Genomic DNA, 26,937 nt, shown 5'->3' on the forward strand with positions numbered 1-26,937 from the left:
TTTGGTGCATTTTTTGTGTGCGTTTTTTGGGCTAACTCATGTTTCTTTGTCCATGCTAATATACATGACTTTTCTGCAGAAAAAAGGCTGCAAATAATGATACCTGTGTTTTTGCAGCGTTTTTTCAACACCCATTCAAGCCAATGGGTGAAAAACACTTCAAAAACGCTGAAAGAAGTGACATGCTCTATTTCCAAAAAAGCAGCAAAGCACAAAATCCTGATGACAAAAAAAAAACAATGTGTGTGCATGAGATTTCTAAAACCTCATAGGCTTTGCTGGTACTGTAAAAAGCAGCTGAAAATCAGCATTAAAAAGCAGCAAAACTGCCCAAACTAAACATACCCTAAAACTGCTCAAAACCACATTCAAGAAGTACCAGTTAGGTGCATCACAGGAATTAAAGCAATGTGGAAACAAAAAAAAAATAAAGTTTTAGTTTTTCCCACAAAAATGTTGCTTTAGCCTTCATTTTTTTCATTTTCTTAAAAGTAACAGGAGACAATGAACCAACCATAAAATTTGTTGTGCAAATTCTCTTGAATAGGCTGATACCCCATATGTGGTGGAAAACTATTATCTGGATGCACGACAGGGCTCAGAATGCAAGGAGCACCATTTGACTTTTGGAGCGCAAAATTGGTTGGAATAGGTGGTGGACACCATGTCGGGTTTGGAGAGCTCCTGATGTGTCTAAACGGTGGAAACCCCCCACAAGTGACCTATTTTGAAAACTACATCCTTCAAGGAATTTATTTAGAGCACCTTGAACCCGCAGGTGTATCACAGACTTTTATAACATTGAGCCGTGAAAATAAAATAACACATTTTTCCCACAAAAATGTTGCTTTAGCACCAATTTTTTTTATTTTTACAAGGGTGACAGTCGAAAATGGACCATACAATTTGTTGTGCAATTTCCCCTGAGTACATCGACATACTATATGTGGCGGGAAAACTACTGTTTGGGCACAGGGAAGCGCTCAGAAAGGAAGAGCACCATTTGACTTTTGGAATACAAAATTGGCTGAAATAGATAGTGAATGTCATGACGCGTTTGGAGAGCTCCTGATGTGTCTAAACGGTAGAAACCCCCACAAGTGACACCATTTTGAAAACTACATACCTAAAGGAATTTATTTAGAGCATCTTGAACCCACAGGTGCATCACAGAATTTTATAACGTTGAGCCGTGAAAATGAAAGGACACATTTTTCCCACAAATATGTTAGCTTTAGCTTCAATTTTTTCATTTTTATAAGGGAAGCAGGAGAAAATGGAAAATGGACCACACAATTTGTTCTGTTGTGCAATTTCTCCTAAGTACATCGATACCCTATATTTGGTGGAAAACTACTGTGTGGGTGTCCATCAGGGCTAGGAAGGGAAGGAGCAGAATTTGACTTTTGGAGAGCAAAATTTGCTGGAAAAGATAGCGAGCGCCATGTTGCGTTTGTAGAGTCCCTAATTTGCCAAAACAGTGGAAAGCCTCCCCAAGTGACCCCATTTTGGAAATTGGAAAGCACCTTGATCCCGCAAGTGCTTCATAAAATTTTATAACCTTGAGCCGTGAAAATGAAAAAATACATTTTCCCTACAAAAAATGTTGCTTTAGCCCCAAATTTTTCTTTTTCACAAGGGTAACTGGAGAAAATGGACTCGAAAAGATTTGTCTGTTTTTCAATTAAATTGTACAGATTATGGGAGATAGTCTTAGTTACTCACCAGTTAACAGTGTTTTTCGGAGTCCATAACAGCACCATGGAGAAAGGGGGATCCGCCCTTCAGGAACAGGAAACCTACAGATACATAAGGGCGGCACCTCTCCCACGTATCAGTTGGTTTACAGAGCACAAGAGGACCACCGAGGTTAACAGCATAATTTATATACAACGATACTACTGCTAACTATTCACCACGAGTGGATTATATAAAAAAAGGGAAAAGGTGTACACCCAGAACTTAAGAAGACGGGAGGGTATGTACGGGTGCTGTCATGGACTCCGAAAAACACCGATAACCGGTGAGTAACTAAGACTTTATCGGTCGTCCATGACAGCACCACAGAGAGAATTACAGACAGTAACTATTTAGGGAGGGACAACAGCTTGCAGCACCCTTACACCAAAAGAGAGGTCCGAGGAAGCACCCAGGTTTAATTTATAATGGTTATAGAAAGTGTTTGGAGAAGACCAAGTAGCAGCCTTACATATTTGGTTGATCGACACCTCTAACCTGTCCGCCCACGAGGCAGCCATAGCTCTAGTGGAATGCGCTCTTAGACTTTCAGGCGCAGGCTTGCCCTTTGAGACGTATGCCAGCGAGATAGCCTCCCTGATCCACCTAGCTAGCGTAGATTTTGATACTCTATGACCTTTCCTACTACCCTGATAGGACACGAATATGGCATTATCTATCTTCCAAGGATCAGTCACTGCTAGATACTCTAGGATACATCTTCTTACATCTAGAGTGTGTAGTTTCCTTTCTTTATCATTAGTAGGATTAGGGAGGAAAGATGGAAGAACTATCTCCTGTGTTCTATGGAATCTAGACACTACTTTAGGAAGATATGCTGGATCAGGGGAAAGTATCACTCTATCATCTCTAAGTTGAATGTAAGGGGGAAGCCTGGATGTCGCATACCCTATGAGCTGACGTTAGGGCCACCAGGAAGGCTACTTTAAGAGACAGGTTTTTAATAGAAGCCTAAGAAATTGGCTCAAATGGAGCTTCTGTCATGGCCGTGAGGACTAAGTTTAAGTCCCACGGCATGACCCTATTCTTCACTATTGGCCTAGAACTTTTTGCCTCCTTAATGAACCTACTGATCCAATAATTTTCAGAAATGTTGCAGCCAAAGAGGGCCCCTAAGACTGACACTTGTACTTTAAGTATTTGGGGATAACCCCATATCCAACCCCTTTTGCAAAAACTCCAATATCTAGTCTATTGGTGTTGAATGACCAGCTACTACCCCCGAGTTTTGAAGAAATCTTTTCCAGATCCTGACATAAATTTTGGTGGTGATTATTGTCCTGCTTTTAAGCAGCGTGTTAATCAGGCACGGCGAGAAACCTCTATCTCTTAACAGCGACCGCTCAAAATTCACGCCGTCAGATGAAGGCCAACTGCACGAGGATGGTAGACTGGGCCCTGGGATAGGAGATCTGGGATATCTGGCAAGACCCATGGGTCGGATATCGACATGGTCCTGAGGCATGAAAACCACGTCCTTCTGGGCCAAAAAGGGGGAATTACTATAACTCTGGCTTTGTCATTCCTGATTTTCCTCACCACCAGAGGAAGTAGAGACAGGAGGGGAAAGGCGTAAGCTAGCCTTAAGTTCCAGTCTATGAGGAGGGCGTCTACTGACAGAGGATTTTCTCTGGGGGTCAGAGAGCAGAATTGTGTCACTTTTCTGTTTTCTTTTGTGGCAAAAAGATCTACCTCCGTCGTTTAGTGACCATTCTCCCTGCCTTAAGGTATTGCGGCTTAAGTAATCCGCCATAGTATTTTCTGCTCCCCTTATGTGAAGAGCTGTCAACGAGAGAAAGTGCTGCTCTGCTAGCTGGAATAGACGATTTGCCACGTTCATCAGGGATTTGGAACGGGTTCCTCCTTGATGATTGATATATGCCACGGTGACCCGATTGTCGGAGAATATCTGCATGTGGTGGCCCTGTAGACAGACAAGGAGTTTTTTAACTGCCTGCTCCACCGCCATTAACTCCTTCAAATTAGAGGACATTTCCGTTTGAAGCTGGTCCCAAAGTCCCTGAATTAAAATCTCACCCATGTGAGCACCTCAACCAGAAGGGCTAGCGTCTGTGGTGATTATACGGGATACGTTGTATTCCCAGGGAACCCCCGTGGATAGGTTACTTTGGTCTAGCCACCATTCGAGGGATACAATAGTGTTTTGGGACAAGGTCAGCTGGCTCTCTAGGTGACCCTCCAAAATTTTTTGTTGTAATAACACCTCACTCTGAAGTATCCTTGTATGATAGTGGGCCCATCGGACCGCTGGAATGCAGGAAGAGAGAGAGCCTAACAGAGACATCGCTCTTCTAAGGGACATGGTGGGGTTTTTAGAGGCGTTTAGCACTTGAAGGTGCAGGCAATCTATTTTCTCGTGAGGCAAACGGCATTCCTGATCCTGGGAATCCAAGGTCAGGCCTAAAAATCGCTGCACCTTCATGGGCTGTAGCCGGGACTTTTTGACATTTAGAAACCATCCAAGACTCTCCAGGGCAGACATTACTTTTTGTAGTTGTTCTAAACAGTGCTCCTCTGTTTTACCCACTATGAGGAGATCGTCCAGGTAGGGGATTATCAGAATGTCAGACTCATGTAGGTGGGCCATTACCTCAGCCATGACCTTAGTAAATACACGGGGGGCGACCGATATACCAAAGGGGACAGCCCTATACTGGAAATGTCTGACCACCCCATTGAACCGGAACACTACCAGCAGAAATCTTTGGTGTCCTGCATAAATTGGAATATGGTAATAGGCGTCCTTTAAATCCAACACCACCATAAAACAGTTTTTAAACAGTAGTTTTATTGCGGTATTAACGGTCTCCATTTTAAACGGTTGTATGGTCAGAAAATTGTTAAGAGCCCTAAGGTTGACAATAGTTCTGAAGGAGCCATCTGGTTTACGTATCAGGAATAGAGGAGAGTAGAATCCTCTACCCCGTTCTCCTTCCAGAACCTCTGATAGGACTTTCTTACTGAGCAGGTCATGAATTTCCGTTTCCAGGACCATCTGTTCTGCTGCAGAGGACCTGAGCAGGGTAACCCTGAAGAAATTATTAGGGATAGAGGAGAACTCTAGCCGTAGACCCGTAGCTATTATTCCCAAAATCCAATTGCTACTGGAAATTTTGGACCAGGCTGGATAGAAGGCAGATAATCTACCTCCCACCGGGGCGACTAGTCATTGGGGTGGCTTTTTGATCTCACGGAATGGCTCCTGAATCCCCCACCTCCAAACATGAATCCAGTACCTCTTTTCTTTTTATCGTCCCATCTGCCCTAGTCTCTGGCTGGCCTTCTGCGAAAGAATCTTTTCCCTGTGAAGGGACGCCTATAAGAAGTGGTCGGTAGACTGGGGAATTTATTTTTCTCGTCACCGGCCTTCTCCAGTAGTTCATCTAGAACCGGACCAAACAGGTATTCTCCTTCGCATGGGATAGAGCAAAGATGGGACCTGGCCTGAATGTGACCAGGCCAACACTTCAGCCATAGGGCCCTGCGTGCCGCATTCGATAACCCTGCAGCCCTAGCTGCCATCCTTGCAGAATCTGCAGATGCGTCTGTGAGAAAAGCAGCGTCATTCTGGATTGTTGGTAGGGATTTTAATATGGATTCCCTAGAGGCTCCATCTTCTAGATTAGACCCTTGTTGGTCCAGCCAGACCATCATTGATCTGGCTGCACATGTCGCAGCTTCTGCAGGTCTTAGAGCACCAGCTGACATCTCCCAAGTCCCTTTAAGAAACAAGTCTGCTTTCTTATCAAGAGGATCTTTTAAGGAAGCCATGTCATCAAAGGGAATAGAGGACTTCTTAGAAGCTATAGGGTATGTGCACACATCAGGATTTCTTGCAGAAATTTTCCTGACAAAAACCGGACATTTCTGACTGAAATCCGCATGTGTTTTTTCCGCGTATTGGTGCGTTTTTTTCCAAATGCATAGAATAGCGGGAAAAACGCAGAAAATCCGCAAAATTAATGAACATGCTGCTTTTTTTTTTACAGCGATGCGTTTTTTTTCGGCGGAAAGATAATAATGAGTTTTTATAGCGAAAAAACCTGAACGTTTGCACATACCCTTAGCCACCGCTGCGTCTAATTTTGGTGCCTTTTCCCACATGCTCACCAAGGGGTCGTCAAAGGGATATCTCCGCTTAAAGGCCAGTGGTAGGGAGCCCTTTTTTTCTGGCTTTTTCCACTCTCTTTTGATAAGGTTTTGAACCCTGTCATTAAGTGGAAATGATTTGCGTTTTCTTGGGTATAAACCGCCGAACATTAGGTCTTGCACCGAAAGTTCTTGTTTTTCGTGAGCCACCCCCATGGTGGATCTGACTGATTTAACCAGTTTGTCTATCTGGTCTAGCGGGAAACAGAATCGATTGGCATCCTCCTCTGAAGAGGATGCCGAGGAGACGGAGGCTTCCGAATCATATTCTTTCCTAGGGGCAGTAGACGAATCTGAATCTGAGACGCTAGGCTCCCTTCTTCTCTTGGAAGGCTCCCTTTGAGACAAGGATTTTAAGGAATCTTTTACTTCTCTCCTGATAATTTCTCTAAGGTTTCAAGTAAAATCGGGAGACTCTTCCGCCACCCATGGGAGCGGAAAAATCCCTATGTAATTTAACTTGTACTACCGCTATACAATGAATATATATATTTCTTTACTCCCTACCGTCTGTCGCACACACGACTGACATAGTCCGCGGGTCTTCGGCTGGGGGTTAGCATGGGACCTTTCCGAGGCTCTGTCCTGCTCCTGCTCCAGCAGACCGACGGGAGCTTCTGGCTCATCCATTGCTGCAGATGGGCTCACAAGCAGCCCTGCAGCCTTCTGTGCGGCTATATATAGCCCTTCCCCCGGATCCGGATTGTCAGCAGGTGTGTGGCCAGCGGTACCGCCCCCTCCCCGTGTGGCTGCCAGTCCTCCTATAGCCTCCGACCGCCCCCCACGCCACTGCCATCGCTGCACGTGGCCGCAGCACAGCGGCGTCTGCAGCAGAAGCCGGCCGGTGTCCGACTTCTGGTTTAGGCCCCGCCCCCTGCCGCATCACTTCCGGTATCAGAAAGATCGCACAGGGGCGTGCAGGGAAGCCTGGGCATGGCGCCGCCGGCTGACCCCGCCGCACACCGCAACGCCAAGCCCTCCGGCAGGATGACCGATGGGACGCATGAGCCGCAGAGGCTCCAGGAAGACCGCACGGACCGGGGGGGGGTGGATTACTCACCTCCGTTGCTGGCACTTGGAGATGGACATCCTCCGGACTCCGCTCCCTTGCTCCGCTCACTGTCGTGGAGCCCTACCCGGACCCACCGTGGCGCTTCCAGGGACCCGCACTGCCCGAGGTAGGAGACCCCCTCGCTACCTGAGTCAGACAGCCGGCCTGGGTATTCCAGATGAAATACGGGTATATCTGTAGGGCATCCTGTCCACCAGGAACAGGAAACCAACTGATGCGTGGGAGAGCTGCCGCCCTTATGTATTATTATTATTATTATACATTTTTATAGCGCCATTTATTCCATGGCGCTTTACATGTGAATACGGGGCAAATATAGACAAATACATTAAACATGAGCAGATAACAAGGCACACGAGTACATAAGGAGGGAGGACCCTGCCCGCGATCTGTAGGTTTCCTGTTCCTGAAGGGCGGATCCCCTCTCTCCGTGGTGCTGTCATGGACGACCGATAAATTAACCTTTTTCCCCATTCTTCTTTGCAGTAGTGTTCCAAATGTGTCAAATTGCAAGCAAATATTGTACAGTGGCCTCTTCAGATAAACTCACAGATTCAGTTAGATGCAGATCTGGGCTCTGGATGAGCCATTCCAAAACTTTGATCTTCTGGCAAAGCCATTCTTTCATTGATTTGGAGGTATGTTTAGGATCGTTGTTGTGCTGAAAGGTGAAATTCCTTTTCTTCTTCAGCTTTTTAGCAAATAACTAAAGGTTTTGTTGCAAAATTGATATTTAGAGCTGTTCATAATTCCCTCCATATTAACTAAAGCCCAAGTTCCACTTGCCAAAAACCATCTCTAAAGCATAATACCTGTCTCCACCATTCTTCACTGAGGGCATGGTGTTATTTTGGTGCTATGCAGTTTTGGCTTTGTGCCAAACATACCTTTTTGGAATCATTTTTAATGATTATATGAATAATATTATCAACATTGGTCTCATCATACCATAGCAAGTTTTCCCACATGCTTTTGGCAAAACGTGATGTATGTTTTGGCAAAACATAGATGAGCTTGGATGTTTTTCTTTGTAAGAAAAGGCTTATGTCTTGCCACTGGATCCCACAGGCCAGAAATATGAATACGAGAGATTGTTGTCACATGCAGTGCATAGCCAGTACTTGCCAGAAATTAATGCAGCTCCTTAATGTTGCTGTCTCTTGGCAGCCTCCTAGACCAATTTCCTTCTGGTCTTATCATAAATTTTTGAGTGAAACCCAGTTCTAGGTAACGTCACTGTTGTGCCAAATTTAAGCCACTTCTTGATGACATTCTTCACAGTGATTCATTGTATGTCTAATGCTTTGGTGATTTATTTGTACTCTTCTCCTGACTGATAACTTTCCATAATTAGGTCCCTTTGCTGTGTTGCAAGCTGTTTATGGACCATGGTTTTTGCTGTAAAATGCAGCTAAGAAAAAGTCAGGAAAATCTAGAACAGCTAAACTTTATATGGACTTAATCACAATCACTGTAAATCATAGCAGATGTGCACTAACTACAATTTAACATGAGTTGATATGCTTGTCTTATTCGGAACACAACCACATCCTTAATTATAAGAGGGTGTTCATGCTTATGCAACCACATTATTTTAATTTTGTTATTTTTTTTTCAACCATCAAAATGACTTTAGCTTGTTTCTAAATGGATTTGTATAGACTATAGGAGACATTAAAGGTGGAAACATTTCTGAAATGCTTCTTCTTGGTATGATTTTTCTACATGACAAAAAGCTGGCATTTTAACAGTAGTGTGTAGAGTTTTTATATCCACTGTATAGCAGCCTATAAACATGACCCATATATATGTGGAAATGTATGACCTGTATATAAGTCCTCAACATACATACGATGTTTGAACCAGCCTGTAAACATGAGACATGTACCAATCTGTAGACCTGACCACAACACACAGTATGTAAAAAGTAGCAGCCTGCCAATATAACATTACATGTGTCCACTTGTCGTGGTTCATGACCTCAGCATATGGATAGAAACCTATAAGCACTTCTTCAACATACAGTATGTACTCATGTAGGACCCTGTAAATATGAGTTCTACATACAGCTAATTCATATGTAACAGCCTATAACATGACCTTGATACATGTCTGCATTAAAGAGTTTCTTTGCATGACCTAAGTTAGTTTCTCACTTCGTAAGTATAATAAACCGTCTGACTGTAATGAATATATGGTTGCACTATTAAGAGGCCCAGTAAGTCTCACCTTGAGAAAAGAAACATCATCATTCTCATTTAGGTAGGTGATCTCTAAATTGCCCTGGATAACCTGACAATCCTGGTAGAGAGTCCGCAATGTCTGGTAATGATTCTGATAGCTGTAAGGACGAAGAAGTTTCATGTCCGTTCCACTGCACACTGTGAAAAAAGATGCGAGATGGAATCATTAATATTGCTGCATTAACAATTAGGAAAAGTTTTGCCATATTTCATATCTGAGTTCTGTCTATTGTCAGTGACAATTATGTAATTTTTCAAGCCATTTTCTGGAAGAACTTGGATGCATCTCAAGAAAGAAGTCACTCTCCATTTATTTCAAAGAAGTGAAGTGTTTATAGGCACAGGTACGAGGCACCTTTCCATCTGCACAATTGTCATCAGTTAACAATTATGGACGCCACTGCTGGAACATTAAAAATGAACGAGCAACCCAGATGTTTTATGTACGAGTATGGCAAATTACACTGGGATGTACAGTACAGACCGAAAGTTTGGACGCACCTTCTCATTTAAAGATTTTTTTGTATTTTCATGACTATGAAAATTGTACATTGACACTGAAGGCATCAAAACTATGAATTAACAGATGTGGAATTATATACTTAGCAAAAAAGTGTGAAACAACTGAAAATATGTCTTATATTCTAGGTTCTTCAAAGTAGCCACCTTTTGCTTTGATGACTGCTTTGCACACTCTTGGCATTCTCTTGATGATCTTCAAGAGGTAGTCACCGGGAATGGTTTTCATTTCGCAGGTGTGCCCTGTCAGGTTTAATAAGTGGGATTTCTTGCCTTATAAATGGGGTTGGGGCCATCAGTTGTGTTGTGCAGAAGTCTGGTGAATACACAGCTGATAATCCTACTGAATAGACTGTTTTAGAATTTGTATTATGGCAAGAAAAAAGCAGTTAAGTAAAGAAAAACGAGTGGCCATCATTACTTTAAGAAATGAAGGTCAGTCAGACCGAAAAATTGGGCACACTTTGAAAGTGTCTCCAAGTGCAGTGGCAAAAATTATCAAGCTCTACAAAGAAACTGGCTCACAAGAGGACCGCCCCAGGAAAGAAAGACCAAGAGTCACCTCTGCTTCTGAGGATAAGTTTATCCGAGTCACCAGCCTCAGAAATTGCAGGTTAACAGCAGCTCAGATTAGAGAAAAGGTCAATGCCACACAGAGTTCTAGCAGCAGACACATCTCTACAACAACTGTTAAGAGGAGACTTTGTGCAGCAGGCCTTCATGGTAAAATAGCTGCTAGGAAACTACTGCTAAGGACAGGCAACAAGCAGAAGAGACTTGTTTGGGCTAAAGAACACCAGGAATGGACATTAGACCAGTGGAAATCTGTGCTTTGGTCTGATGAGTCCAAATTTGAGATCTTTGGTTCCAACCACCGTGTCTTTGTGCGATGCAGAAAAGGTGAACGGACGGACTCTACATGCCTGGTTCCCACCGTGAAGCATGGAGGAGGAGGTGTGATGGTGTTGGTTTGCTTTGCTGGGGACACTGTTGGGGATTTATTCAAAATTGAAGGCATACTGAACCAGCATGGCTTCCACAGCATCTTGCAGCGGCATGCTATTCCATCCGGTTTGCGTTTAGTTGGACCGTCATTTATTGTTCAACAGGACAATGACCCCAAACACACCTCCAGGCTGTGTAAGGGCTATTTGACCAAGAAGGAGAGTGGTGGAGTGCTACGCCAGATGACCTGGCCTCCACAGTCACCAGACCTGAACCCAATCGAGATGGTTTGGGGTGAGCTGGACCGCAGAGTGAAGGCAAAAGGGCCAACAAGTGCTAAGCATCTCTGGGAACTCCTTCAAGATTGTTGGAAGACCGATCCCAGTGACTACCTCTTGAAGCTCATCAAGAGAATGCCAAGAGTGTGCAAAGCAGTCATCAAAGCAAAAGGTGGCTACTTTGAAGAACCTAGAATATAAGACATAATTTCAGTTGTTTCACACTTTTTTGTTTAGTATATAATTCCACATGTGTTAATTCATAGTTTTGATGCTTTCAGTGTTAATGTACAATTTTCATAGTCATGAAAATACAGAAAAATCTTTAAATGAGAAGGTGTGTCCAAACTTTTGGTCTGTACTGTACCTCTAGAGGATAAATATGATATTATACCCATTGAAAAGACTACTATACTCTCTGCTTAACAAAGAGTGGGTCACAAGGGCCCAAAGAAAATGACCTTCAAGTCCATATAAAGCAATATATATAAATTACCTTTATTAATTCTTAAAAAGTATAGAAAATACACAAAATTGCAGAACATTACAAAGAACAGGTGAGGTACAGTGCCACATGGTGTGCACAGACACCGCATAGACGTGTAGGCATATTAGGGACACACAGAGCCAGGGACAGAAAACACCCGCATTTATCGGTAAGCCATCAGAGGGCTAGTACCCCCCATATATAACAAGAGTGTGTATGAATAGCAAAGATAGTATAAAGGATATATATACTGGACCACGGTGTGAATTACTTGTACGATGGACTCCTCGCCAGAGACGGACTACACCTCAACAAACCTGGGAAACACACATTCGCCAGAAGACTCGCTACACTCATCAGGAGGGCGTTAAACTAGAAGAAAAGGGGACGGGAAGAAAAACATTAGACTTGAACAAAGAAGACCCAGGAAAACATACTCAGAAGGGAGGTAAGAACATTTCTAAAACAATCCACAGCGAGGAGATTGGAACAAAACAAAATCCTCTAAACTGCATGCTCGCAAACGCCAGAAGCCTGACAAACAAGATGGAAGAACTAGAAGCAGAAATATCTACAGGTAACTTTGACATAGTGGGAATAACCAAGACATGGTTAGATGAAAGCTATGACTGGGCAGTTAACTTACAGGGTTACAGTCTGTTTAGAAAGGATCGTAAAAATCGGAGAGGAGGAGGGGTTTGTCTCTATGTAAAGTCTTGTCTAAAGTCCACTTTAAGGGAGGATATTAGCAAAGGAAATGAGGATGTCGAGTCCATATGGGTCGAAATTCATGGAGGGAAAAATGGTAACAAAATTCTCATTGGGGTCTGTTACAAATCCCCAAATATAACAGAAAACATGGAAAGTCTACTTCTAAAGCAGATAGATGAAGCTGCAACCCATAATGAGGTCCTGGTTATGGGGGACTTTAACTACCCGGATATTAACTGGGAAACAGAAACCTGTGAAACCCATAAAGGCAACAGGTTTCTGCTAATAACCAAGAAAAATTATCTTTCACAATTGGTGCAGAATCCAACCAGAGGAGCAGCACTTTTAGACCTAATACTATCTAATAGACCTGACAGAATAACAAATCTGCAGGTGGTTGGGCATCTAGGAAATAGCGACCACAATATTGTACAGTTTCACCTGTCTTTCACTAGGGGGACTTGTCAGGGAGTCACAAAAACACTGAACTTTAGGAAGGCAAAGTTTGACCAGCTTAGAGATGCCCTTAATCTGGTAGACTGGGACAATATCCTCAGAAATAAGAATACAGATAATAAATGGGAAATGTTTAAGAACATCCTAAATAGGCAGTGTAAGCGGTTTATACCTTGTGGGAATAAAAGGACTAGAAATAGGAAAAACCCAATGTGGCTAAACAAAGAAGTAAGACAGGCAATTAACAGTAAAAAGAAAGCATTTGCACTACTAAAGCAGGATAGCACCATTGAAGCTCTAAAAAACTATAGGGAGAAAAATACTTTATCTAAAAACTAATTAAAGCTGCCAAAAAGGAAACAGAGAAGCACATTGCTAAGGAGAGTAAAACTAATCCCAAACTGTTCTTCAACTTTATCAATAGTAAAAGAATAAAAACTGAAAATGTAGGCCCCTTAAAAAATAGTGAGGAAAGAATGGTTGTAGATGACGAGGAAAAAGCTAACATATTAAACACCTTCTTCTCCACGGTATTCACGGTGGAAAATGAAATGCTAGGTGAAATCCCAAGAAACAATGAAAACCCTATATTAAGGGTTACCAATCTAACACAAGAAGAGGTGCGAAACCGGCTAAATAAGATTAAAATAGATAAATCTCCGGGTCCGGATGGCATACACCCACGAGTACTAAGAGAACTAAGTAATGTAATAGATAAACCATTATTTCTTATTTTTAGGGACTCTATAGCGACAGGGTCTGTTCCACAGGACTGGCGCATAGCAAATGTGGTGCCAATATTCAAAAATGGCTCTAAAAGTGAACCTGGAAATTATAGGCCAGTAAGTCTAACCTCTATTGTTGGTAAAATATTTGAAGGGTTTCTGAGGGATGTTATTCTGGATTATCTCAATGAGAATAACTGTTTAACTCCATATCAGCATGGGTTTATGAGAAATCGCTCCTGTCAAACCAATCTAATCAGTTTTTATGAAGAGGTAAGCTATAGGCTGGACCACGGTGAGTCATTGGACGTGGTATATCTCGATTTTTCCAAAGCGTTTGATACCGTGCCGCACAAGAGGTTGGTACACAAAATGAGAACGCTTGGTCTGGGGGAAAATGTGTGTAAATGGGTTAGTAACTGGCTAAGTGATAGAAAGCAGAAGGTGGTTATAAATGGTATAGTCTCTAACTGGGTCGCTGTGACCAGTGGGGTACCGCAGGGGTCAGTATTGGGACCTGTTCTCTTCAACATATTCATTAATGATCTGGTAGAAGGTTTACACAGTAAAATATCGATATTTGCAGATGATACAAAACTATGTAAAGCAGTTAATACAAGAGAAGATAGTATTCTGCTACAGATGGATCTGGATAAGTTGGAAACTTGGGCTGAAAGGTGGCAGATGAGGTTTAACAATGATAAATGTAAGGTTATACACATGGGAAGAAGGAATCAATATCACCATTACACACTGAATGGGAAACCACTGGGTAAATCTGACAGGGAGAAGGACTTGGGGATCCTAGTTAATGATAAACTTACCTGGAGCAGCCAGTGCCAGGCAGCAGCTGCCAAGGCAAACAGGATTATGGGGTGCATTAAAAGAGGTCTGGATACACATGATGAGAGCATTATACTGCCTCTGTACAAATCCCTAGTTAGACCGCACATGGAGTACTGTATCCAGTTTTGGGCTCCGGTGCTCAGGAAGGATATAATGGAACTAGAGAGAGTACAAAGGAGGGCAACAAAATTAATAAAGGGGATGGGAGAACTACAATACCCAGATAGATTAGCGAAATTAGGATTATTTAGTCTAGAAAAAAGACGACTGAGGGGCGATCTAATAACCATGTATAAGTATATAAGGGGACAATACAAATATCTCGCTGAGGATCTGTTTATACCAAGGAAGGTGACGGGCACAAGGGGGCATTCTTTGCGTTTAGAGGAGAGAAGGTTTTTCCACCAACATAGAAGAGGATTCTTTACTGTTAGGGCAGTGAGAATCTGGAATTGCTTGCCTGAGGAGGTGGTGATGGCGAACTCAGTCGAGGGGTTCAAGAGAGGCCTGGATGTCTTCCTGGAGCAGAACAATATTGTATCATACAATTATTAGGTTCTGTAGAAGGACGTAGATCTGGGGATTTATTATGATGGAATATAGGCTGAACTGGATGGACAAATGTCTTTTTTCGGCCTTACTAACTATGTTACTATGTTACATGCCTTTTATAGTTGGAAACATAAAACACACCTTATTGTATCCGATATAGGATCATAATCCGGTATATAAATTATCGCAAGAGGCATAGTCCCGAAATTTAGGGAAAATACAAGATATAAATTACCTCTTAATAGAGTAACTGGTGTAAGGTTCCCGGGGTCCGTGCGCCCTCCCCGAGGCACGTTTCGGTTGTCACACCTTCTTCAAGGGACATAGTAAGAAGATGCTAAGAGTGTCGTTTTATACTATTCAGTCCCGAAAGTGACTGGGAACGACCTGGAAGTGTACCATCGTTGCTATGGCAACCAATAGCAGTTCCCCTTAGAACAACATGATCTGGTAAGTATACAGATATAGCAGCGTAATGCCCCAATATCAATCAACGAATGCGCCACACACTGCCAACCACCAGGCAATCACAGGGCCCTGTGAAGTCGGATGGCGGACGTACAGACGGCACAAACGCCGAGCAGGGTGGAGAAAGAGGCGCGCATGCGCAATGTGCTATTCAATGCATTAACCGCCATGTTGGAAAAGGGAACTCTATCTAGGCAGCCCAAACAGGTAAATATAGATAACAAACATAAAAAACATACACAAACAACAAAAGTACGTAATTGGACATGCGGGTACTGTACATTATAGCGTCACGGAGAAAATCCGTATACGCATGGTTGCGCCAATTAGTTGAGAAGTCGATAGACAGCATAATCACATAATTCCTCCTTGAGGGACAAAGCAGCCTTATAACCATAGTCTGATATCCAATTATATTCATGTTTTCAGTTAGAACTGCTGTGATATCATAATTTGAAAAATCATCCAACGGATACATCCTCCAGATTTAGCAGGAACTAAGATTATACTGGAAACTTGCAGAGGATATATCTGCCGAATGCCAATCCATGGCGAAGTCCATCAGCCAACTGAACCATGAACGGTATAGTCAGGACCAAGCATATCCATATGTCCACAAACTCCGGAACAACAACATGAAGAAACAAAAAACGACTATAATCTAACCTAAAACACAAAAATACATTTGTAAATAAGAATCAAAAAAAGGGTTAAAATCAATATAAAAACAACAGCGTCCACTGCGGTGTCAAGCAAAATATATACAAGATGTGCAGCGGGTGATGATCACAGGAAGGATGAAAAACTGAGATTTTCATTAAGACCCCGTGGGTCAACTGTGCCCAGGGTCCAAATCCATCGAGACTCTAACTGTGCCAAACATTGAGAAATATTCCCCCCTCGAATGCCCATATCTATAGTATCAATACCCCTAACACGTAATCCTTTGCTATTGCACATATGATGCGTCTTAAAATGTCTGGGTATTGTTTTTTATTCTCTTTGCTTGCAGTTGGTTTGGCCTGCCCAGTGTCCACTTTCACAACAAATGCTATAAGGCCTCACTCAGACATCCATGACTTTTCGCAAACAATAATAAGTGTTTTTCATCCGAGCTTCATCAATGTTTGTTTAGTTGTTACCATCATCGTTTCCTCAGTAATTTTCACATATGAAATTATATATTGCAAAGCTACTCCTATACATTACAATGCTAATCATGGACAGCACATGGACTGCACACCGATGCCATCCATGTGCTCTCTGTGATTATCACAGACCCATAGACGTGTAGGGGTGATTTTTAATCTATGATGCTGATAAAAGACTGACATATTGTCCCGATTTTTGTTCCGGACACAGTCTGCAAAGAAAACACTGATATATGAACTGCACAGACAAAAATGGATACAAGTTTTATCTGTGGAAAATACAGATAGAACATATATGTGAAAAAGAGATGTCTGAATGAAGTCTAAAGGAGTACAGATCATAGGACATGTATCAACACAGTGTGAAAACATAATAGTCAGAGCTTACACATCCCTTTCCCACCCCTACTGACTACAACGAAATCTGGCTGACAACCAAAAAGGCTGAAACTTTTTGTAAACTGCTCTTTCACATGTGTGCATATATAGGGTGTGTGTATACACACACACACATTATATATATATCTATTTGCGTGACATATATAGATCTAAAGCTGCAACACAACAAGCAACAGTTGCCAATGACATAAGCTTTTGTTTAGCGCAGGACCTTGCCACAGTCGCATTGCTATAGACATCTACAGAGATTCCACCCAGATCCAACCGATCAACAGCATGATGCAAAACGGAAAAATTAGCAATTTGGTGTGAAGTTCCATGACCTTCTTATGATAGCATGGTTGAAGATGCCTCAAAAGCATTCCAAGGTCTTGAAGGCACATTCCAAATTTGGACTCTAATATATTGCTGAGAGTACAGACTCTATGGACAGCACAGACATCCAAAATTGGGAGTCAGGTCCCCTTTACAGGAGGACCTGTCACTGCTCCAAACATCACTGTTTTAGTTAATACTTGTATTTTTCATGAAATAATAATTTTGCGTTCACATTTGCGTCTTTGGGCGCAGCGTCGTCGACGGATACCGACGCATGCATCATGCGCCCCCTATCTTTAACATGGGGGGGGCGCATGGACATGCGCCGGTATGCGTTGTCAAGCGTTGTAAGACGCATGCGTCATTTGGCCGCACCAGACAGGGTGTGGCCGACGCTACATGTAACATTTTTCCTGCGCCAAATTTGCGGCTAAAAACGCATGCAACGCACTTGCGTCGTACATGCGCAAAAAAAAAAAACATTAGTGTCTATGGTAAATGCAAAGGGCGCAGGAGCCTGCGTTGACCTGCGTTGTTCGACGCATGCGCCTTTGGAGTTAAAACTAATTGATGAGGTGTCTAGACAGTAAAAGCATTTTAGCACAACGCATGCGTCAAAAAACGCTGCGTTGTGTATATGCGTTTTGGGTTGCGTCGACGACGCTGCACCCAAAGACGCAAATGTGAACATAGCTTTACTCAGGAGTATCTTTTGTTATAACTCTGTGTCGTACCCTTCCCCTGTTACTTCTCCAATTAGCTTACAAATAATTTAACAATTGGGCATTTCATTTTCTATTGTGAAAAGGGCGTGTCTCTCCACAGTCTAAAACTTGCAACACTGATTGGACAGTCAGTGTCAGGCCGTGAAATGACACACCCCCTGATAGTAACATCCAGTTGTCGATTGCTCCATAAATTTCTAGTAGGAACACAGCAGCAATGGACATATCATTGGTGCACAGCCACAGAGACCGCCCAAAAGGTAAGGGGGTCCCAAAATCACCTCCAAATGAGTAAATAGCTTGTCACAGATGCATTATTGGACTGGAAAAGGCCCATATACTATTCTTCCACAGGAGCCCTCTTCTGTCTATGTCCGCCTGTGCAAGAGCTATGGCACAATGCAGAGATATTCAAGGACTGTAATTTAATGAAGAATACAAGTATATACCAACACAGAGAAGAAAGGAGAGCTAATTATTATTGTTTATTTTTAGGGCACCATTAATGTCATGGTGCTGTACAAGTGAAAAGGGGTTATATACAAAATACAAATATAAATTAAAATAAACAAATGAACAATGACAGACTGGTAGAAAGGGGAGAGGACCCTGCTCCTGTGGGGAGGAGACAGCAGGTTGCAACAGCTCCGATGGTGGTGAGGTGACAGCGGGGTCACTGCAGGCTGTAGGCTTTCTTGAAGAGATGAGTTTTTAAGTTCTGTCTCAAGGTTTCGAATGTGGTGGATAATTGTTGACCCAAAACTTTATAACCATGTTTATATCTCTCATGACCTCACTTTATGAGCTAGCTCGTGCTCCGACACATCAGTAATTAAGTTGAGCTGTACATGCACATAATATGTTGCTTAGAGTCACTTTGTAAATACATTGCATGATTTTAGTAACGATCCTGAGTTACACTACATGTTCTAGTCCAAAGCTGCATACACAATTCTGTTAGATTGCTATTGGAAACAAGAGAAGCTGCTCACCTGATAAAACCCTAAAAGCCCCCTTACACTTTATGAAAATGATGGCGTACCCACTGATTTCTGGGGTACTAGCCAATCCTCTAATGTGTATGGGTGCGCCCAGAGTTTCCTACAGTGGATGATGCCAGGAACAGATGGGTGGGGGAGGCCTGTGTGTTTACAGGTAAGTGGGGGAATATAGCTTTTGGTTTAAAGAGTGTTCGTTCAACTATTATTTAAAGGGAACCTGTCACCAGGTTTGGGCGATAAGAGATACCGCCATCACCTTTCAGGGCTAATATACAGCATTCTATAATGCTGTATATTAGCCCCAACCCGACCTGTAAGAGAAGAAAAATAAGTTTTATTATACTCACCTGCGGGGCGGTCTGGTCCGATGGGTATTGCTAGTCTTGGTCTGGCGCCTCCCATATTCTTACGATCCCCATCCTCCTGCTTGCTTCATATGGATGACCCGTCCTTTCATCATCCACATAGTCTCCTCGGCACGGCGCTCCTGCGCATGCGTACTTCTCTGCCCTGTTGAGGGCAAAGTACAGCAGTGCACACGTGCTGGGGCTCTTTGACCTTTCCCAGCACCTGCGCACTGCAGTACTTTGCTCTACCCTCAAAAGGTCAGAGAAGTACACCTGCGCAGGAGCACAGTGCCGAGGAGATGCATCATCCACACGAAGCAAGCAGGAAGGCGGCATGGCAAGAAGAAGGGAGGTGTTGGACTAAGAGGAGCGACACCCCTCGGACCAGACTGCCCTGCAGGTGAGCATAATAAAAGTTATTTTTCTTCTCTTACTAGTTGGGTTGGGGGCAGATATATAGCATTATAGAATACTGTATATCAGCTCTGAAAGGTGATGGCCGTATCTCTTATCAGCCAAACCTGGTGACAGGTTTCCTTTAAGGTGTATATTGGACGCCTTTGCTAAAGCCTAAGGTAGAGTGGAAAAGTTGTGTTTCTTACTCCAGATTACTGTATGGTATCTGATGTAAAAAGTACACTTCCCAGAATACAAATTACCAGATCATCCTCTGCGCAAAGCTACTGGAAATGCTTGAATATTTGCACTCTGAAGCCTGCAGAATTGTGAATGCAGCTCTTAAAGCGAACCTGTCAGCAGGATTTTGCTACGTAAACTACAGGTATTGTTGGCGCTGTTATACTGATTAAAATGATATCTGTGGTGAAGAAATCCGTCTTGTGGTTCTTGTGTAATCAGTGTTAGAAGTTTTCAGTTAATGAGATGCCCGTGTTTCGAGGCGGGACTGTAGGCAGAGTCTTATCTTGGTGCTCTAGGCCCGAGAATCCAAGAAGAGACCTTCCCACGGGCCACCCCGAAGCACAAACATGTTCCTCATCATAGAGATGGAGACAGACTGTTTGTGCTTCAGAGTGGCCTGTAGGCAGGTCTCTTCTTGGATTCTCTGGCCTAGAGCACCAAAATAAGACTCTGCCTAGAGTTCCGCCTCAAAGCACGGGCATCTCATTAACTGAAAACTTCTAACACTGATTGCACAAGAACCACAAGACGGATTTCTTCACCCCAGGTATCATTTTAATCAGCATAACAGCGCCAACATGACAATGCCTGTCTGTCTCCATCTCTATGATGAGGAACATGTTTGTGCTTCGGTGTGGCCTGTGGGAAGGTCTCGTCTTGGATTCTCTGGCCTAGAGAACCAATATAAGACTCTGCCTACAGTGCCGCCCCAGAGCAAGGGCATCTCTTTAACTGAAAACTTCTAACACTGATTACACAAAAAACAAAAAGCATTTCTTCACCCCAGGTATCCTTCTAATCAGAAGTTTAGTGAGCAAAATCGTGCTGACATGCTTGCACTATAACATGATAAACTGTGTAGGAGGTGTGGGTTAAATCCACGCTGTCTTAATAATCAGGTTCCAAAGGATGATGAAATTAGACGGTGGTTTATTCAACGCGTTTCAAGGTCAGTGCGACCCCTTCTTCAGTAAATTCCACACACAACATCAATGTTGTATGTGGAATTTCTGTTGCGTTGAATAAACCACCGTCTAATTTCATCATCCTTTGGAACCTCATTATTAAGGCAGCGTGGATTTAACCCACATTTCCTACACAGTTTATCATGACATACGGCCGTTGAACGGCTTGTGTATCTGCAGCAGCCGAAATCTCTACATGCTCTCCATTCAACAAAATCAGGCGAGCAATTCTAAGAAAGCTCTCTTGGTTATCTGTAGGATAAGACCCTATTTTGCTCTTTGTGTCTCCACTTTTTGCCCAATAGTGCTTTAACTATAAGGAAGGCTGTAAAATAGAATCAAGTTGGGTAATGCAATACATTTACAAAAAAAATTAGAAATGGCTTTATACCAACTCCTGCTGGTTAACAAGGTGAGGCATAAGTCTACATCTACTATATTTCCCCATAAATAATACCTACCCAAAAAATAAGCCCTAACATGAATTTACAGAATCTTTGGAGTATGCCTGAAAAACATAAAAAAACAAGCCCCACTTCAAAAATAAGCCCAAGTTACAGTCAGGGCCAGCATTAGGGGTGGTCAAATTGGGCAATTTTTTAGGGCCCCCACTCTCTTAGGACTCCCCAGCATTTCTTTACTGGGATTAAGACTGCTTAAGAACCTTTGGTGACATCAAGGTCATGTGACCGTGGAATCACCAAAGGACATTTAACTGGAGGAGTCTAGAGGAACTGAAGAGGAGACAGGCTGTTATGTACCGTGTGTGAAGTGTGTATATACATGTGTATGTATGTGCAGTGTTCTGTACATGTGTGATATGATTATATTTGAATAAATGTAGATTTTTTTTTTGTTCAAGAATAAATGTAGATTGTTGTTCTGAAAAATAAGCCCTAATCCATGTCTCGGATCAAAAAATAATATCAGACCCTGTCTTATTTTCAGGGAAACATGGTACCTCTAGTCTTCTTATACAGTGGAACTGGATTATATGAATATACTTCTATGATAATGATATGTATATATTTGAATACAATTGTGAAGAATTTATCAGACTGTGGTTTCTGTAGGGGGTTAATCAAATCTGTCCTCTTCCTCGTGTCCAGCACACTGTCAGGAAACTGTGGCTTTCTCCCGGAAATATCTTTAGTGACCTATATGACATCTGCTTCACTGTGTCCCCAACAACTTCCCGCTGGCTTCCTGTATTACTGCCAAGTCACCAGCATAATGTTTCTCTAGGGATCTCAGACCCTCTCCATTGCAAACCTGAATGGCCACTATCTGTGCCAGAAATTAGTTTATAGAAATGATCTCAGAGACTTATCCTGAACAGGATGAACAACAAACATGAGCCAGATGGACTGAAAGCAAAAAAAATGAGTAAATCTGATTATAACATCATGTACTGAACAAATAAGTGATCCATGGAGAGAGGCACAAACTCGTCCCGTAGACAGACAGTCTCCAGATTAGTATAGGACGGTTAGGATTCTTAGAGCGAACCTGTCACCAAGTCGAAAGTGCCCAGTTTTGCTATTGTTTAATTCCCACTACTTTTGCTCTATTCTATGCTTGTATTTTTGTTAAATTCACTATACGGTTCTAGAGATATGGGTCTTTTACATTCAGTCCTAATTTTATGGTCTTTACACTGGGGGCGTTGCTCCTAGGATTCCCTGGGGGCATGTCTTTAGGCTGCTCTGCATAACTTCCCTGTGTGCCATGTTCTGCTGGTAAAGAACATAAAATACACTAAATATTATTGGAACTGTACGGTAGATAAAACAGAAAAACATACCAAATAAATAGAATACTTACGAGCAGCAGGAATAACATATCAGAAAAAACTGTCCCTTTTTAACCTGGTGACACAGCTTCTTTTAAGGATGCTCCACTTTGGGCAATCTAACAAAGCTGTTAGAAAGGCCGAGATAATGACCTTACCTGAACCCAACAGGAAATTTATGGAAGGAACTAAAGCTCAGAGTTCATAGAAGACCATGGAACTGTGACTAGTTTCTCCATACTAGAGGCACCTTGAAGCTGCCATAACCAACAACGACATTTGTACAAAGTATTTAAAAAAAAAATCAGTAAGATTGTACAATACTTTTTCCCTGTGTCGTTTCTCATGATTACACATACCGTACATAGTCAATATAGTCAAGTATAAGCTGAGATTTTGAGCCCATTTTTTTAGGCTGAAAGTGCCCCTCTTGGCTTACACTCGAGTCATTGTCCCAGGGGGTCGGTGGGGGAGCAGCAGCTGTCACATCATAATCACCTGCTCCCGGTGCATCTCTGCATGTCCCTGCTTCTCCGATGGTCTCCGGCAGCTATTCCTGTGTCCAGCGGTCACATGGTACCGCTCATTAAAGTTATTAATATGGCCGTGACTCCACTCCCATAGGGGTGGAGCGCATATTCATTACTTTAATGAGCGGTACCACTGACCACTGAACACAGGAACAAGCTGCCGGTGCCAGAGACCATCACATCGGAGAAGTTGCCAGGGGCCGCGCTAGGGAGGGTGAGTATGACGGGGGAGGGTGAGCATTGCGATATTCATCTGTCCCTATTCCATCACCAGGCACCGTCTTCCACGTCCTCTGGCTGTGACGTTCAGGTCAGAGGGCGTGATGAAGTGGTTAGTGCGTGCCCTCTGCCTGAACAGTAACTGCAGAGCCGGAAGACACGGCGGCGTGCGGCGGTGGAACGAGGACAGGTGAATATCGCAAGTGCCAGTGTCCCCGCCTGCTCAGGACAAGAGATGAGTATGTAATTTTTTTTTTAATTACAGCAGCAGCATATGGGGCATATTCTATGGAGCATCTTATGGGGTTATAATCAACTTTTGTGCAGCATTATATGGGGCAAATGTTTCTATGGAGCATGTTATGGGGCTATAATCAACTTTTACGAAGCATTATATGGGGCACATTTTCTATGGAGCATGTTATGAGGCCATAATGAACCTTTATGCAGCATTGTATGGGGCAAATGTTTCTATAGAGCATCTTATGGGGCCATAATCAACCTTTGTGCAGCATTATATGGGGCATATTTTTGTATGAAGCATTTTATGGGGCCCATCATAAACTTTATGGAGCATTATATGGGGTGTATTTTGTATGGAGCATTATATGGGGCTCCTGATGCAATATGGTTGTTCAAAAACACTTAAACTACTGATGTCTCAATTAATTTTACTTTTATTGGTATCTATTTTTATTTTTGAAATTTACCAGTAGCTGCTGCATTTCCCACCCTAGGCTTATAATCGAGTCATTAAGTTTTCCCAGTTTTTTGTGGCAAAATTAGGGGTCTCGGCTTATACTCGGGTCAGCTTATACTCGGGTATATACGGTAACGTAATTTAGGGACATCTCTGGTTTAATTTCTTTGCCTGTGTGGATCGAATGGGTTATTACCGATATCTGGTGAGAATTTCACGTCAATAGTTCCTTTAGAAATATATTTACTTATTTCACACACTGTTTGTGAATATTAGAGGGACTGTCAATTGTGTCCAGACACAAGTCTCCTCTCACATAAGCATGTTATTAGATGTTTTTACTCATAATTTGAGGCATTTACACTATGTTTTGCATATGATGCTAAAGCAAAACAGGGGGCACTATAAACTCTATTTTTCCTACATGGGTCCTTGACTTGTATGCTACTAGGCACCACAGTGTGTATATGTCACACCCAGGCCCGAACTGGCCTAGCGAACGATTGTTAGGGGAGGACGTACAAGAGTATACAGACAGTGGGACAGCATAAGATCACAGCTGATTCTGTGAAGTAAAACTTTGTTTAAAAACAGGCAGATAAATGTTTAACGTCACATAAAGAACTAGCTTCGATCCCGTGCTGTCCTGTCTATATTCTCTTTTTCTCCCCCCTGCCCATGAGCTGTGGTACGATCAGATCATGTTCCTGTACGGTCACACACGGCCATTACACAGCACACAGCAGGGGCATGTTTATAAGATCTCAGCACAGGAACATTTTTTTAATCACTTCCTATTGTGGAACTTAATTTTATTCACTAGATCTTGGAATAATAATAACTTTTGTTCATGGGGAAACTCCCTTTAATCCTTTCCCGACATGTGCCGTATATATATGGTGCTGCGGGAGGTGCATTCTCGCAATCCGCAGTACATTGGGGGAGTAAAAGTATTTAGTCAGCCACCAATTGTGCAAGTTCTTCCACTTAAAAATATGAGAGAGGCCTGTAATTGACATCATAGGTAGACCACAACTATGAGAGTCAAAATGAGAAAACAAATCCAGAAAATCACCTTGTCTGATTTGGCAAGATTTATTTTGCAAATTATGATGGAAAATAAGTATTTGGTCATTAACAAAAGTTCATCTCAATATTTTGTTATATATCCTTTGTTGGCAATGACTGTGGTCAAACGTTTTCTGTAAGTCTTCACAAGGTTGGCACACACTGTTGGTGGTATGTTGGCCCATTTCTCCATGCAGATGTCCTCTAGAGCAGTGATGTTTGATGTCCTCTAGAGCAGTGATTTTTTAGGTCTGTCGCTGGGCAACACAGACTTTCAACTCTCTTTATATGGGGTTGAGATCTGGAGACTGGCTAGGCCACTCCAGGACCTTCATATGCTTCTTACAAAGCCACTCCTTCATTGCCCTGGCGGTGTGCTTGGGATCATTATCATGCTGAAAGACCCATCCACGTTTCATCTTCAATGCCCTTACTGATGGAAGGAGGTTTGTACTCAAAATCTCATGATACATGGCCCCATTCATTCTTTCATGTACACGGATCAGTCGTCCTGGTCCCTTTGAAAAAAAACAGCCCCAAAGCATGATGTTGCCACCCCCATGCTTCACAGTAGGTATGGTGTTCTTTGGATGCAGCTCAGCATTCTGTCTGCTGCAAACACAACGAGTTTTGCTTCTACCAAACAGTTCTACTTTGGTTTCATCAGACCATATCACATTCTCCCAATACTCTTCTGGATAATCCAAATGCTCTCTAGCAAGCTTCAGACGGGCCTGGACATGTACTGGCTTAAACAGGGGGACACATCTGGCACTGCAGGATCTGAGTTCCTGGTGGTGTAGTGTGTTACTGATGGTAGCCTTTGTTACGGTGGTCCCAGCTCTATGTAGGTGAGTCACTAGGTCCCGTGTTATTCTGGGATTTTTGCTCACCATTCTTTTGACCATTTTGACCCCAAGGGGTGAGATCTTGCGTGGAGCCACAGATTGAGGGAGATTATCAGTGGTCTTGTATGTCTTCCATTTTCTTATTATTGCTCCAACAGTTGATTTCATCATACCAAGCTGCTTATGAATTGCAGATTCAGTCTTCCCAGCCTGGTGCAGGGCTACAATTTTGTTTCTGGTGTCCTTCGACAGTTCGTTGGTATTCACCATAGTGGAGTTTGGAGTGGGACTGTTTGAGGTTGTGGACAGGTGTCTTTTATACTGATTACAAGTTCTAACAGATGCCATTACTAAAGGTAATGAGTGGAGGACAGAGGAGCCTCTTAAAGAAGAAGTTACAGGTCTGTGAGAGCCAGAAATCTTGCATGTTTTTAGGTGACCAAATACTTATTTTCCACCATAATTTGCAAAATATATCTTGCCAAATCAGACAAGGTGAATTTCTGGATTTGTTTTCTCATTTTGCCTCTCATAGTTGTGGTCTACCTATGATGTCAATTACAGGCATCTCTCATCTTTTTAAGTGGGAGAACTTGCACCATTGGTGGCTGACGAAATACTTTATTTTTCTGTATATGCACGGTGCCATGATTGCGCGGGCTCACGCTGAACGGGTGTCAGCTCTATGTGAGAGCTGACACTCTGCAGCAATGCCCACAATCGATGCTAACACCAATCACGGACGTTTAACCCCTCTTAGGTCGCTGTCAATATTGACAGTGACATCGAGGAGCATCACACAGTGAGTGAGCTCCCTGTCTGCTCCCATCAGCACAACGCCATGTGATTGCATTGTGCTGTTGATCTCCATGGTGACCCTTGACTGCAAGAAGGCCACGGGGACCTTCAGGGTCCTGCAGGGAAGGTGGCTTGTAAGCGCCTGCTAAAAGCAGGAACCAGGAGCTGACACGAATCCTGCCTTGCCTGTCAGACACTGCTCTGATG

The 26,937-nt window shown here is 42.8% G+C and overlaps 1 protein-coding gene across 2 annotated transcripts in view; it reads right to left on the reverse strand.

Moving 5' to 3' along the window:
* Window positions 1–26,937, reverse strand: part of ERBB2 (erb-b2 receptor tyrosine kinase 2) — a 144,895-nt gene that overhangs the window by 55,625 nt on the left and 62,333 nt on the right. For both annotated transcript variants that reach the window (XM_069751649.1, XM_069751648.1), the window contains exon 2: window positions 9,230–9,381. In XM_069751649.1, the coding sequence (XP_069607750.1) occupies window positions 9,230–9,381 (152 nt within the window). The remainder of the gene's footprint in view (window positions 1–9,229; window positions 9,382–26,937) is intronic.

This window comes from Ranitomeya imitator, chromosome 2, assembly GCF_032444005.1.
Source record: "Ranitomeya imitator isolate aRanImi1 chromosome 2, aRanImi1.pri, whole genome shotgun sequence".
Lineage (NCBI taxonomy): Eukaryota > Metazoa > Chordata > Amphibia > Anura > Dendrobatidae > Ranitomeya > Ranitomeya imitator.